General features: G+C 37.0%; 1 protein-coding gene across 1 annotated transcript in view; it reads right to left on the reverse strand.

Annotated features, from left to right (window-relative positions):
• The window catches only part of pgfb (placental growth factor b), a gene marked incomplete at its 3' end in the record, with an annotated part of 78,553 nt that overhangs the window by 22,128 nt on the left and 39,577 nt on the right, over positions 1–16,848 (reverse strand). The window contains exon 2 of the mRNA XM_039741179.1: positions 1,576–1,612. Coding sequence (XP_039597113.1) covers positions 1,576–1,612 — 37 coding nt within the window. The remainder of the gene's footprint in view (positions 1–1,575; positions 1,613–16,848) is intronic.

Consider the following 16,848-nt stretch of genomic DNA (forward strand, 5'->3'; position numbering starts at 1 on the left):
ACTCTTTTTATCAAACCATTGTAACTGCTTAAGAATCATAGGTTATAGAGTAAAAATGGTAGGGGGACCGTAACCTATCCAGAAAGCTGTGGGTAAAAAAGAAATCATTTTAGGGAGCTGGGAATTTAGAGTTGCCATGTAAGCTAACAGCATGTCTTTGGACTATGCTTGCCACTGGAAGGTTGGGGTGTATATTCTGTAACTTCCATGTCTAAAAATGAAACCAAGGTCCAAGTACCATATTGTAGAGCTCTTTCAAAATTTACATGTGAGATTGAATTTCTATATAATATCCATCATAAAATCCATACTTTCACATTTTATGGTATTTTGTCTCCTTCTAGTATCTGTATGAACATTTGCTGTACAACCTGCATACCCACCAACATGATTTTTCAGAAAAATTGTGGACATTTCAGATGCAGGGTAGACATGTTTATCACTTGCATTTGCTTTAATTGGTAATAACAAAAGAGTCAGACTTGCAACAAAGCTCGCATCCCACCCATTTCCTGAAACCACTTTTTCCATTACATGACCCTGTAATTGAATAATTGAGCTGAAACCCACCTTTGTTGCACCGGGTGCTGAACTTCGTATCAAGTTATGCTAAAGGTTGGAATGAAAATTTGATTTAGACCCCTGTCATGATGTCTTAGACTTTTTTATAATTGGATGGCACTACATTTCAACGCAAGATAATTTGGTAGCAGATATGGTATTCCACACCATTTTGCAACCAGGTACAACTGGGACATTTTCAGAATTTCAAAGGCACACCCTATTATTCTATGCAGTTATTTATTATAATTATTAAATTACTATTCATTCATTCATTCGTTTTGTAGCCAAGGGACAAAATACAAAAAAAAGTATAAATGGAATAAAGTAATACTCATTCTTGTTGAAATCTTGAAGGGTAGTTTCTCCCCAGCCTCTTTAACAACCTCTAGATTAAAAGACTATTTTACTCCAAAAGAACAAATTGTTCCTTATACAATGACTCAGTTAATTAATATTAACCATATATTTTTTTTGATCTTACTTGCATTACAAATTATGTGAAACAAATGCAGATGGAGTTAGAATAGGTAGATTAATTTTATTCCCCTTGATGATTTCCACCATTGGCTTAACTATTTCACTGCAAGTGCATGGACTTAGATTTGTAAGGCTTAAAAAGAAAATATGAACGACATTCAGTATAGTGAACAATATGAGATATTGTATGTGGTATATCATAACCTACTTTAGCCTACTTCAGAAAAATATTTCTGGAATTATTGAAAATCAGGTTACTCCATAAAGTTAGGCAGGCAACCAATGTGTGTGGTATTGGTAACAATTTGCTTCTAATCTAAATGTTGTCATAGAGATTTCATAGTTTTTTATGGGTATTTAAAATTTTTATAGTGGTCATTAGAGGCCTGTCTATTGGTCTTTCAGTGAAGCAGCACCATTAATAACCTTGGCCTCAGTCCAAATCCAGAATCATGACCTCTTAATTTCACTGTTTGCCTGGGTTAGAGTCTCTAAAGAGTAAAAGAGAAATTAGTGATCTGACATGCAGCTTACCTTCAGAAGTTCTGCTTACACTGGAAGAAGATAATATCTGCAACAACAGCAAAAACACCATCAATCAATTACATGTACTGTTCATATGCTGTAGCAGGCAGTAGTAATAGAGTTTGCCTTTCTAAATTGCCCATTTTCATTTTATTGCCTAGAGAGGAACTGAGTCAGACATTTAAAAGCTGGATAACAAGACGCTTTGAGCTTAATGATATTAATGAAATTTGTTTATTTATGTATTATTTAATCTGTTTTGGCAATTCACAAAGCAAATAAAGCAAATTGCTCTTCTGGGAAGTAGTTTGCAGTCCTATTGCACAATTTCTTAAGATTAAAAAAATCTTAAAACCACTCCATGTCACTCCACAGCTGCAAACAATTTTTGTCATTTACTAATTAAATGTATACAGCTTTACCTACAAGCAGACATAGTATGTGTGACCAGACTGCATTATAAAAATAAAACACTATGTTAATTCTAAGTAATGTAGAACTCTTGATTTTAGTTCAGCTGCTTAAAATATGATATAAAGAATATCAAAAATAAGAGCAGGCATGCATAAAAGTCAACAAGAAGAAAATCTCGATACAGCTGAATTGTTTAATAAATCAAATGCTAAGGAAATTAATAATTTTCTGATTTTAATATTTTGAAAGAGTGGTTGGCAAGCACTGATCCCTCACAGTAACTGAGACAAGGACTTGAATCCTAACCTGGTCAGAGTCAATGCAGCGTTGATATGATCTGCCTGTGTTCATTTGTATCTTCTTAGCGGCACATCCCAAAGACATGTATTAAGGTGAACTATTGTCTCCACTTTAATCTGGTGTGGATGAATGTATCAAGTCTGTGAAACTAACAATGACTGTGTAGTATACTGCCATTTGCTAGCTTCTGCCTTGCACCAGATACCAGTAAAAGGCTTCAGCTCCTCATCACCATGTATTGATCTATGTTGGTCCTAGCACAGTTAGGAAGCCTAGCACAGTATGTGTGCTGACTCAGTATGTTACACATTTTTGCTTGTGTTTGACATCAGAATAAATAGTTTCCACAGAGTTTCACAGCTTTGTCTCACATTTTATCTGAACTTATAGAGTTTTCCATTAGAGTTTATATGACTGTTGTGATGGCTTAACTCATGACATTACCAGTGTGGTTTATATTGGAGTTCACTAAAACTAAACTTTACTATTAAACTAAACAGACCTATTAGTATTTTAAGGATAAATGTATGTGGCTGGAAAACATAACAGATCACAAAATGTAGAATATTCCTGTATGATCATCCTTGCCCAAAACAGATCTTCACTGCCCTTCCTCACTTGTAGGTAACACCAACTTTCAGAGTTGGGTTATTTGATACTTAAATAGGTCCAATAGGTGGTGAGATTATTAAATATAGATTAGTGAGACTAACAGGTAGAGAATGAGGAGGCTTGGTTAATCAATCTTAAACTGAAACAGAGGACCTGATTAAAATGCAAATGTCAAATTCAAAACCTAAACAAGAATCTGAAAGAGGATGACAAAACCAAAGCTCTGTTCCCTTTTGTGGTGCCCATTAGACACAGGGCCTGCAAGCCCTGAGATTTATAATATCTAGTAAAACAGCACAACCACTTGCATATCTACAAATATCTTTATATTGTGCCCTTCTGACAGAAACTGATTGGTGTAGCATCTTTACTTTGTCAAATAAAGACTGGCAAATGAGAATCAGGTAGACATTTGAATAGCAATTTCCCAAGAAAACAACAAACTCCTTTCTGCAACTTCTGGAGCCCTGTTAGAACCAACATGGGGAATTTATTTATTTATTCAGGTGAGAATGAAACAGAAGATATAGATTCCAGATTGGACAGAGTGAGCTACAGTGTTAGAAAACCAGCAGGAGGCCAGGATGCACTAAACCAGACAGCAAAATGAAACTTCTCTAGTAGCCCCTTGAAAGAGATGAGATACAACCTGCCTCATTTTCAGTAAGGGATAAGATTCACCAAAAAAAAACCAAAAAACTAATGCACATGACCACAAAGTTCTAATCACATATTTTACTAAACTTAAAGCCAGCAGCTCTCTTTTGACATAAGGATGAGATGGGCAGAGCACAATTAATATAGAATTTATAGCAAAACAGCATCAGTACTTAGCTGCTGTCACAAAACGAGACAAAGACAGATAAAGGTTTGGGGCAGCCACTCATATAATTTGGTATCCTGACTGCAAAAGTCGTTTTCAAAGCAACTAGCACTGAAGTGCATACAATGGAGTCCAAAACCAGACTGCGGGAGAAGGGAGAAGGGAAAAGGGTAGGCTTTTAAAGGGGAAGACAGGAAGTGAGGTCATAAGGATCGGGCATGTGTTCATTATTCATTGGATCAGGCCCGGATGTGACATCAGGGGGGCCAGAGCTGGTAAGGCCAGATTCCATTGGTTCGGACCCAGAAGTGATGTCAAGAGAGCCAGGTGGAGCCTCCCGGGTTTGGTCTACAGGGAAGTGAGAAAGAGAGTTAGTGCACTCTGCCACATCCCAGCATGCCTCAGAACTGCCTTCACTCGAGCCCTTTAGCTGCCTCCCATGCGCGCGTGCGTGACACTGCTTATCTACTAAACTAAGGTCTGTTGTATTAACACAAAAGCATATAAACACATTTTCCTTCTAGTTTCAAAATTATGAAGAGTGCTTATCCTTAGTTTGATTATTAATTTCTGTGATGCAAGATCCAATACTGGCACATTCATTACAAGAAAAACCAAGAGTTTCCTCCACATAAAAGGCTACCTGCTTATTCCCAACTCAGAAAATGATAGAGTTGTTATACCAGATGGCTAAATCTTATTTACTGAAAATATCTGAGATAAAGCACAATCATAGTGTTATTTTTCATAAAGGATACATTTCAATGAGTAAACGCTTAGAAAATGAAGACACTTTGATTAAATATCCATATGGTGCATACTGTACAGCAGCCATTTCAAAATGGGGATGGTGCTAAATGGTTTTCTGTAACAGAGAAATCTTAGGCAGTACAGTTGTGCTGCTGTCTTGCAGTTCCAAGGACTAAATTTCAATTTCCAGCATGTTCGCTCTTTCTGGGGTGTTTACAGGTTCGTTTTATGTCCATGATGGCCTTTTCTGGATAGTCAGCTTTACTCACACATTTCAAATGTGATTAGTGTGTCTGAAGTGACCAGGATAACTGATGGTGGGTATGTAAGTCAGCATGTTGGACTAGTGTGCCATCCAAGTCAGTTCCTGCATTATGCATAATACTACTGGGATATCAGGTCCTTCAACTGGAAAGTGGTATCAGGAAAAGAAGGAGGGGTAGATTGATGGATGGATAAATGGACAGATGAACATTTATTTCTATAGCATATTTTCACACAAAATATGTAGCTGAAAGTTACTTCCAATAATTTAAATGAAACAAAAAATAAAATTACAAAACAAATAAATAAAAATTCAAAACATAATGAAAAAAGGATAACCTATAAATAAAAACGTACATAAAACAGATAAACAAGTAATATGGATTCAATTAAAAATACCTTACATTGTAAACTCTTTTTTAACGAGTGTCTAATGATTAAAATGTTAAGTCTAATGCTACGGATGGCTCCATACATAATACAAACTGTTAATCAAATTAACCAAAATCTATTCTGCATTTATATTTCGTGTTTAAACTCAGTCTGATCGGGCCTGTTTTACTGTAAATGGGTTTATCAGAGCCTATTTTTTCTCTTCCCTCTTGGACATTGTTGGGCAACCGGTGCGAATTTTCAGGGGCGCTGCGAAACCTTTTGTAAAATATTTAAAATTGCTAGTGTTTTTGAACTTTTGGTTGATTAAAAAGATAATGTTTAAAAAAAAATATTTTATGTTGGAAAAACAGATAACGGAACACTTACGGAAATGAAGTCTGAGAAACGCGAGAGACTTCAAATGATCGACAAGGAAACTGATCCTTGCATCAATCTTATATGTGCTGAAAAACAATCTCAACATTCACATTAATTAAATTTAAGATTTATCCTTTGATTCCTTTATTAATAAAATGTCTTTCAAACTTGTAAAATTAACTGTTTTTATTGGCGATTGTCCATAGATTGTGTCGTCAGGACTTTATTTATGGACAGTCCCTCAGGTGTGCCGTGAAAGAAAATCTTTGGACTTAGTGCGCCGCAACTCGAAAAAGGTTGCCTTTCACAGCTCTTGGATTACAAACAGTAACATTCAGTATATGTAATACATTTTAGAAAACATTACTGTGTTACACCCTAAAGAAAAGTTCTTAGTGACATATTTAAAAAAAATAATATTTAGTAGTATACCCAGAGGTTTAATTCCTTTGCTACACTGTGCTAACATTTATGAGGAGTCAATGCTGATTATGGTTTGGACAGGCTCCAAAGTTCACAGTCCACAACTTTCATGTGGAAACCTGATCACAGCATGTTAAAATTTAGTATACCATTCTAGTCCTGCTCATGTTTTCTTCAACTGCAGTGCCAACAACATGAACTAGAATTGTTCTAAAGTATTTTATAGGTCCATTCACCTGTGCTATGGTTAACACCTCACTGCTCCTGGGACCTTATTTTATTTGGTGGCCCAACCACCATCTGCGTAGAGTGACTTTGCTTTTGGAAATCCAGTTTCCTTCGGCATTCCAAAAAAAATGTGTATTACATTAAGTGGTAATTCCACATTGGCTCGTGAGGGTGTGTGTGGTTGACTGGTGCCCTATCAAGTGTTGGCTCTTTCCTTGTACCTGATGTTCAGGATTAGACGCCACCCCCCAGGAACTCTGAACATTATTGCAAAGGCTTGAAAATGCTAGGTAACATTCTAATGTATGGCCAGCTTTTTTGATACTGCATTCAATTCTTTCTGTCTGCACCCTGCAATCCTATCATTGTGTGATCTTCCATATGTTTAGGCAGCTGGTGGGTGAGAGTGCAGACTAGATGTGGCTTTGCAAATGAGCAAACACCTCTGTCCATGGTCACTTTGAATTTTAATTTTGCATGCTTAAATGTTCCTTTCTGCTATTGCAAACTCAAATTTTGCACTTCCTCCTTTTTTGGTGTCTTTTATTTTTAACCTTTTCCAAAATGTTTTAGCTTGAGTTCCCACACTGGCAACCATTTTTTTTCTACACACTGGCTTTCTGATATGTCTGTGAGAGATTTACCCAAGACATTTTGCTAGCTACAGTAGAACAGAATGAGGACTCAAGACTGCATCTATTGTTCATAACCCCCGAAAACATTTTTTAAGAGAAAATATTGTTGAACTCTTATGTGAGCAGCAGTATTTAATTTATAACTTACTCAACAGTTTTCATTATAAGCAATGTCACAAAGCAAAAATTACACTATATGATAAAGAAATACTTGAGGGAAAAGCAGTAGTATAATTTGATTTAAAACCAATGTACATAAATGGTAACTGATGAGTAAGACATGATTCTAAAACCAGTACAATTTATTGACCCAGAATGTTGGAGTTATTGGTATTGCATTGAATCTCCATTCTTGATGGCATAAACAGTGTGACATACACATAAATGGTGTCCTTTTGACATATTCAACCAAGCACTTTGTCACTGCTTGTGTCGTGGTCTGTAGATGTTGTGGATTTGATGGCAGTAGATATCCCACTATGTCTTAATCATTCTCTTTGAAAGGTTTTGGTGTCACAAAAGCACTCCTAGGAGATGATGACATTGTGTGTGATTTGATATTCTGTTTCAGAGTACTACCTGTATCAGATAATATAATAGGTGACAATGTGTTAATGACATATTATTGTCTTGTAGTTAAGCTGCCTGTAACAAACAGCAAAGCAAAGCCTCAATCTTAAATTATGATGTACCACACCTTGATACTTATTATCCCTGATGGAAAACATTGTTGCCCAAGATGCACCATTGTCCACATTATCTTCAAGATAGATAAAAGGAAATTTTGTGAGAGCAGACTTTACTCCATCAAATTTGTTAGCTAATACATAAAATTCCTACGTATTTTATCTAGACTTTATTTAAAAGCTGTTTGATTCTCTGATTTAACTATTGACTAGTTTTATATTTGCACAGTCATTTGTGTGAAGACGTGCTGCCTTGTTTCCGTCAAAAATGCATCTTCCTTTAAGTTTCCTATTTAAGTTTAACTATTTTGGTATTTAACTCCAAAAATTCTGGTGGATCAACTTTATTGATGCCTTTGAGAATTAAGAAGGCTTGGATTGTGTCCCCTAATAACCTTCTCTGTTTTAGAATAGACTTTAGAATATGTTTAATTCTTTTAGTCTGCCCTTTAGTCTAAGGATGCATTTAGCACAGATTCTAGTATTGACATAAGTTTTGTAGTATGGTGGCCAGAGTTGCAGATTGAACTCCATATGCATTCTGAATGGAACATAATAGAATCAAAGTTTAACATCCCTTGATTAATAAGTAAAATGTACAATATAACCTAACATTTTATTTGCCTTTTAATTGCTTCAGCGTTTTGTGTGTAGAATGATTTAGTTGTTTCAATTAGGTCTCTAAATCATTTTTAGAATTTCCTTTCCTTAGATGAATGTTACACATGCTGTTTTTACAATTAATATTCCCATTACAGTGGTGTGAAAAACTATTTGCCCCCTTCCTGATTTCTTATTCTTTTGCATGTTTGTCACACAAAATGTTTCTGATCATCAAACACATTTAACCATTAGTCAAATATAACACAAGTAAACACAAAATGCAGTTTTTAAATGATGGTTTTTATTATTTAGGGAGAAAAAAAAATCCAAACCTACATGGCCCTGTGTGAAAAAGTAATTGCCCCTGAACCTAATAACTGGTTGGGCCACCCTTAGCAGCAATAACTACAATCAAGTGTTTGCGATAACTTGCAATGAGTCTTTTACAGCGCTCTGGAGGAATTTTGGCCCACTCATCTTTGCAGAATTGTTGTAATTCAGCTTTATTTGAGGGTTTTCTAGCATGAACCGCCTTTTTAAGGTCATGCCATAGCATCTCAATTGGATTCAGGTCAGGACTTTGACTAGGCCACTCCAAAGTCTTCATTTTGTTTTTCTTCAGCCATTCAGAGGTGGATTTGCTGGTGTGTTTTGGGTCATTGTCCTGTTGCAGCACCCAAGATCGCTTCAGCTTGAGTTGACAAACAGATGGCGGACATTCTCCTTCAGGATTTTTTGGTAGACAGTAGAATTCATGGTTCCATCTATCACAGCAAGCCTTCCAGGTCCTGAAGCAGCAAAACAACCCCAGACCATCACACTACCACCACCATATTTTACTGTTGGTATGATGTTCTTTTTCTGAAATGCTGTGTTCCTTTTACGCCAGATGTAACGGGACATTTGCCTTCCAAAAAGTTCAACTTTTGTCTCATCAGTCCACAAGTCTTGGCAATCATTGAGATGTTTCTTAGCAAAATTGAGACAAGCCCTAATGTTCTTTTTGCTTAACAGTGGTTTGCGTCTTGGAAATCTGCCATGCAGGCCGTTTTTGCCCAGTCTCTTTCTTATGGTGGAGTCGTGAACACTGACCTTAATTGAGGCAAGTGAGGCCTGCAGTTCTTTAGACGTTGACCTGGGGTCTTTTGTGACCTCTCGGATGAGTCGTCTCTGCGCTCTTGGGGTAATTTTGGTCGGCCGGCCACTCCTGGGAAGGTTCACCACTGTTCCATGTTTTTGCCATTTGTGGATAATGGCTCTCACTGTGGTTCGCTGGAGTCCCAAAGCTTTAGAAATGGCTTTATAACCTTTACCAGACTGATAAATCTCAGTTACTTCTGTTCTCATTTGTTCCTGAATTTCTTTGGATCTTGGCATGATGTCCAGCTTTTGAGGTGCTTTTGGTCTACTTCTCTGTGTCAGGCAGCTCCTATTTAAGTGATTTCTTGATTGAAACAGGTGTGGCAGTAATCAGGCCTGGGGGTGGCTATGGAAATTGAACTCAGGTGTGATACACCACAGTTAGGTTATTTTTTAACAAGGGGGCAATTACTTTTTCACACAGGGCCATGTAGGTTTGGATTTTTTCTCCCTAAATAATAAAAACCATCATTTAAAAACTGCATTTTGTGTTTACTTGTGTTATATTTGACTAATGGTTAAATGTGTTTGATGATCAGAAACATTTTGTGTGACAAACATGCAAAAGAATAAGAAATCAAGAAGGGGGCAAATAGTTTTTCACACCACTGTATATACTCCTATCGTTTCATATTTCTTTATGCTATACTGTATATTTCAAGTGTTTCTCCAGTTTTGAACATTGTCCAGGCCACGGTGAATACATTTTCCACATCCATGCAATTTTGCTATCATCTGTGTGTTTTGAAAATTATACTCATAATATTTGAATCCATGTCATCAAGATAAATGAGAAAAAGGCAGCTGAAAAACTAAACTGATTATTTCACTTCATTTGTATATACCTCTTTCATCTTTATTGCTTTTATACTGCCCTGTAACTAGCTTTAGTGAGTTACCTAGAATGTCTATGGCTTTTAGCTTTAACATTAATCTTTACTGCAGAATCATTCCACTGCATATTAAATGCTTTGATTTTGACTGTTATTACTGTTGAATGTAAGAATAGTAAAATAAGTCTTTCAAAGTCTGCTGCTGTAATTTATAATATAATTTTGATACTAGCACTTTTAGGTTTGTTTCCATTATTGGCAAAGCTTGTTGATCTGGAATTATTAAGATTCATTTTCTCTCTCTCTCCCTTTAGTCAGTTATGTCTTTCATTTGAAGTGACTGTTTGAATAAATTTACCAACTGTTTGTAAATACAGTGGAACCTCGGTTTGGGAGCATAATTCATTCCGGAAATGTGCTTGAAATCCAAAGCAATCGTATATCAAAGTGAATTTCCCCATATGAAATAATAGAAACAGAACCCAAAACTATTCATATAAAAATGATTAATACAAAATATAAGGTAAAAATACATAAAACAAATTAACTTGCACTTTACCTTGAAAAAAATCATGGCTGGTGTGAGTGAGTTTCTAAACTCTTTTAGGATTCCACTCAACAGGCAGAAGAGCGTCCCGAAGCAACCGCAGGTTCCAAGTGCTGTAGCAGTTTGCCGTAAAAGCGAATCCAAAAAGATCATGGGCATGGTATAAGCGTCTGCCGTTGATGGAGAATACAGGAACATTATAAATACGCAGGGCACAGTATTACTTGGCCCCGACCCTGCCTGACTGCTGTGTCTGTGTATAGTTAGTGGCAGATCCCGCTACAATAAATAACCATGCAGTTCCTGTTTCAAGCTGAATAAAGCTGGTGTCACTAAAGTACTGAGACTCAGCTTTGTGTTTTGGGTGCAAGACAGGGGCTCACACACGTGGTCACCATGCTATAGTAAACAGTATAAGCTCGTACGGATGTTGACTATATGAGTGAGGCACCCCCGTAGACATATATAGATAGACGCCGCATTCACTGTGTTGCCCAGTCGACACGATACGTCAGCGCGTCCACCCTATTGTGAGTGGCAAAAGTGCCATTTAAACTAATACAGGTAGACGTGGAAACCGGGTTTTCTAATGAAAAAACAATAACGTTTAAAACAGTATCGTTTACATACAACAGATTTTGGTGAATCGTTTACATGCAATTATTTATATCCATTTATACACTAACGGCAATTATTAAATAGTAATTATTATTATTAAATAATTCCTCCCATATAAGTAACATTTCTTGGACTGCCTTCTTCCATCTCCGAAACATTTCTAGACTTCGTCCTGTTCTTACGCAACACAGTACTGAAGTATTGGTTAATGCCCGAGTCACCTCACGTATAGATTATTGTAATGCTATTCTATCTGGCATCCCACAAAAACATATCCATCGCTTACAATTTATTCAAAATTCTGCTGCCAGGATAATAACCTGCTGTTCTAAATCCACTGAACTTACTACACCTACTCTCTCAACTTCACTGGCTCCCTGTTAACTACAGAATACAATACTAAATACCGCTCTTAACATTTAAAGCTCTCCTGATCTCCTACAGACTGACACTCGTCTCGCTCACTCAGATTCTCATCTGCAGCTGTACTTTCTGTACCGCACATCAAACTCTGTGCTATGGGAGCTCGAGCGTCTCTCATAGTGCTCCTCGACTTGGGAATTCTCTTCTCTCTCATATACATCAGCTCGATTCAATAACACATTTTAAAACTACCCTCAAAACTTATCTTTTCAAACTGGCATACCAATAGTGAATTTTGCACTGTTACTGCCAGTTATCATTGTTTCTTTGCTAATTATTGCTTTTTGATTTATTATTCTCTTGTTTTAATTTTACTAATGTTGTTTAATTTTATTGTAAGTTGACCTTGAGTGCTAAGATTATAAAACAGGATTTTCTAATGGCCACATATAATCAAAACAATTGTTCAGTCTTACCTATGAAATGTAATCCCCCAGGATCTGGTTTGGAGCATACAGCGGTTTGTTCTATACCAAGCAGCACATTATTCATTACTTCACTCCACAGCAGTGCCACTCGCAATATGGCGGCGATGTTGGCGTACGATACTGCTGGTCATGCAGCGTCTAGTAATTCTATGTCTATGGGCATGCCGACTCAGACAGAGAATGGGAGACGATTACCCACAATCCCGCAGTGAGAGAGAGAAGAACCATTAGCTCAGTTGTCATCACGTGGCGCTTGGCATATAAAGCGTATACGTTCTACTCGTATTGCAAGATATCACTCGTTTATCAAGTCAAAACTTATTAAAAATTTAATTGCAAAACACTCACAAACCAAGTTACTCACAATCCTAGGTTCCACTTGGTTTGTTTTTTCATTTATTTCACCCTCACTGGTAAAATCTTTTTTTTTTTATTTTATGAATTTTATGTATTAAATTAAAATGAATGAAATGCAAAAGAGTCAATACTACTTGCCTTTATGTCCCATATCATGTGAAATCAATGACAGCACCCTTCCTCTACCCAATTTGGAGAACTATGTGAACAAAAAACCTTAATTATTCCTTACATTTCTATTATATTTTAAGTGAATGCTCCATCTAGGGGTGTTGTTAGTGTCAGCAATTATTAAGGGCTTAGCCCTCACTCCATAACGTGGAGGTAAAAATGGAGAAGGTGGACCATTGCAGTTTTTGTGGGATCGATGAACATTGCCAAAAAGCTGAAAAAAGAGGAACAAAGGCTGGGCTTGTGAACACAGGGACTAGAAATCTATGTGCATTGGATAGGTCTCTCATTGATCCGGAGCTGGGCACCTGGAATCCGAAACAAAAGCCTTGGAAGTTCACCCCTAACATTGCCAGTGGTTCCACCACCAGACTAGTAGTTAATTAGTGAAAACAAGTATGTGCTGCAACAGAAAGTAAGGCATATAGTGTCTTCTCTCAACTTAAAGTTCATATATTTGTGACCATTAATAAAACTGACAGTTAGGTAGTGACATAATTTTGTCTACTTTTTTACATGTGGCATTTTTGCATCTGAAGTGAGCAAGTTAACATTTGAATCTTAATTTAGAGAATAACATAGATAGATAGATAGATAGATAGATAGATAGATAGATAGATAGATAGATAGATAGATAGATAGATAGATAGATAGATAGATAGATAGAAAGAAATACTCTGGAAAGATTGGAAAGATATTCATTTTGAACTATAATAATTCTTCCGGCCAAGCTGAGCTGAGGACATGAAATACTCTGAGAAAGGGTATAGTTGTACATTGGAATGATTTCATTTAAACAGTAGCAATTCCTCCATCAAAACTGAGGACATGATGATCTATTAATATATTATTTGTTGCTTTCCATCAGATTACCAAAATGAACTGATCTTTTAAGATTTCTTTTAACTATAACTTCCAAAATTGTTTTAAGACAATTAAAATAATGTAGTATAAAATAAGGTGCAAGACTATTCACTTGAAACAGTACATTTTATTGGTAAAATCAAATTACATTCAGGCAATTAGTCTCCAGTTGGCCTAGTGCTTGCAGCACATGTTCTATACCACAAAAATGCATCATCGACACATTCTTGTTGTGTCTCCATGATCTGACCCTGTCTGGTTATTGCCTTTTTATAGAAAGTTTAAAGTTTTGCCATCTAGTAGAAGTCATGAGCATAATGTGCAATTAAACCTAAATATATACATACTTGCTCATGCTGATCTCCAGTTTTTCCTGTAAACTGGACCACTGCTTCTGGGTGCAACTATTTTCTGCAAAGTATTTTTAGAAGATACTCATGAATTGAACAAAAATAATACAGTAAAGAGCATCCGTCTTAGGGGCAAATAGCTAAAGTGTTTACAGAGATCCTGATAACGAATCAACTGAAACAGGTAACCTGCTTTTTTAAGTTGGAATTGAGAAGTTGATGGAACTGAGGGAAAGCAGCCCTTGGCAACTACAGAAAAAAAGTGGCTCTAAGGAAGGGAAGTAAGGAAACATTTTAAAGACAGAGAAGTCAAGCATAGGGTACTATTTTCTATGGACCTATTAGTATTTGTAGGGGATTTTCTCACAAACCAAGTTAATTAAGACAGTCGGTGCCTTTCTGCACCCACTACTTAAAATACAATTAGATGACACTTATACACTTAATGGAAGGCTCAGATGTTATTTACTATTAAAGTGTGTTTATCTGGGACAAGCAACCAAAAAAGGTTTCCTGCTAGTATATTAGAATATAATAATGAGGCAACTTGGTATGATCCAAGCAGCATATACTCAATTTACAGTGTCATAAGAACTGACAAAGAGTTCAAAAAGGGTTGGGGTAGCCACCCGTGTATTATATCCTGGCTGCAAACTTGGAAAAAAATTGGTTTAAAGATGTGTACAGATCAGATTCCAAAACAGAACTGACTGGATAGAGGAAAAATGGCGCCCCTAAAGACCAGTACAGGAAGTGACGTCATCCGCCACCAGTAGGATCCTCATCCATAGGCTCGGAACCAGAAATGATGTCATCAAAGGGTCTGGAACTGGAAGGTTCTTTGTCCATAGGCTTGGAACTGGAAGTGACATCATCAAAGGGCCCAGAACCAGAAGTGACATCATCAGGCCCGGAAGTGAAATTATTAGGGCTGGAACTGGAAATGATGTAATCAGGGCCAGGCGGAAATTCCTGTGAACGGTCTGCAGTAATGTGAAAAAAAGAGTCAGCGCACACCGCCACCTCCTGGTCTGGCGTGGAATTACTCTCATTTAGGCCTTTTAGCTGCCTCCCATGCGATGTGTGTGACAACAGTTACTGGAGGTTGATGTCTACCATTAACACAGAAGCTGCAAATAATATAGCCAGCACTGCTGCATGGGTAGTTTGCATTGGTTCTGAGCAAATGCAGTAGGAGTGCACCTGCATGTGAAAAAGAGCTGGAGTGACCCTAACCCTGCAAGCTCATCAAAAAATGGGTTTAACTTGTTACTAAAGGTGGAAAAGCATCCACAAAGAGACAATTTATATAGTGTCTCTGTCACATTTAAAACAACAATTCCAAATCTGATTAATTTTCAAATATCTGAATGTCTTTGTTATAAACTACAGAATTTACAAACTGAATTAAAAAATCTCAATTGAAAATTATTGATTGGCCAAATGTTGTTAGACTGATATATGATACTGGCAACAATGTAAATTAAATTATCAGGGTTGCTTCATTGAAACAATCAATCAATTAACTGCATGATGAACCGATGTTGAGGGCTGGAGCTTCTCCCAGCAATATTGTGGGGACCAGCCTTGGACAGGGCCCTAGTCTGTCAGTCTTCTAAAGTACTTTATAAGTGTTCATAACCACAGGGTCAGCTCTGAATCAAAAATGATGTTGATATATACAGTATGTATTTAGGAAGTGTGAAAAAAACTGGAGTGCCTGGAGGAAACCCCCATATAGACAGAAAGAGCGCCTGCACAAACCATAGAGACTGAGCTGGGTTATACACCGTCTTACCTTCTTCCTACTGTATTAAAATGCAGCAAATATATAAGATGAATTACCAGCATAATTCTACATTTTGCAGAATAACAAAAATTATTGATTAAGAAGGAAGTGATGAAGAATAATGAAGACCACCAATATATGAACTTTTCACACAAGAATGTTTAAGACATTAAAATCGCAGTCAGCAGGAAAAACTTAGCCACACCACCAGCCTAGACTTAAATGTCATGGCTGTACTGTCCCCTTCCAAACTACTTTATATTTACCAAATAAATTGTGTTGGCCAACTAAATTAAAGGAATACTGCCACAACCCAAGAAGACTTTGGCGAATGTTGTTTTTGAAATGACAAGTGCTAAATGAATATTGATTAAAAAATGGAACACAAATTGCTTTGGTCTAGTTCAAAGAATAGAAGCAGTCCCATATATCAGCTTCTTGTGCTGTTTGTAGGTTGTGGGGAGGAGGAGAAATTAAGGCATGATGTGACTTTTTTTCCCCACATTCCTAGAAAAGAAGCACTGCTCAGTCTCTTGTGGAAGATTTATACATACTGGCTCATTTATTAAAGTGCATAATCAGGAGTTTTAGGTTCATGTTCTACAACACTTACTGAAGCGTAAAAGGTTTTATAATACACATAACAGTTAATGAGCGCAAACAAACAGTAGGAGATTCATATGGCAACATTCTTTTATTCTTCGAAGAGACAGCAATTTAACTATCCCAGCTTTTAATAAACACTTTGTTTTTTTATTCCCTGCTTTAATAAATCTTATCTTAGATTTATACACAGAAATAGTCAGTCATTAGCCAACCCACTATATCCTAACACAGGGTCACGGGGGTCTGCTGGAGCCAATCCCAGCCAGCACAGGGCGCAAGGCAGGAACAAATCCCAGGCAGGGTGCCACAGGACACACACACACACACCAAGCACACTCTAGGGACAATTTAGGATCGCCAATGCACATAACCTGCATGTCTTTGGACTGTGGGAGGAAACCCACACAGACACAGTGAACCCAGGTCTCCTTCTGCGAGGCACCCACAGAAATAGTATTTACATATATTCAAACAAAGTTTCTTTGTCATTATAGAAAGTCAAGTGATTGGCTCAAGATCACACAGTCAGTGATGGAAGCGACAGCTTTGTACATTAAATTCCACCCCTTCAGCCAGTAGACCACACCTGGACAATGTACAGTAAATGCACTCCTCTGCATGCAGCTTCGCAGATTCCAAATTACAGTTTATTTTAAGCACTTTGG

The sequence above is a fragment of the Polypterus senegalus genome, chromosome 18, assembly GCF_016835505.1.
Source record: "Polypterus senegalus isolate Bchr_013 chromosome 18, ASM1683550v1, whole genome shotgun sequence".
NCBI lineage: Eukaryota > Metazoa > Chordata > Cladistia > Polypteriformes > Polypteridae > Polypterus > Polypterus senegalus.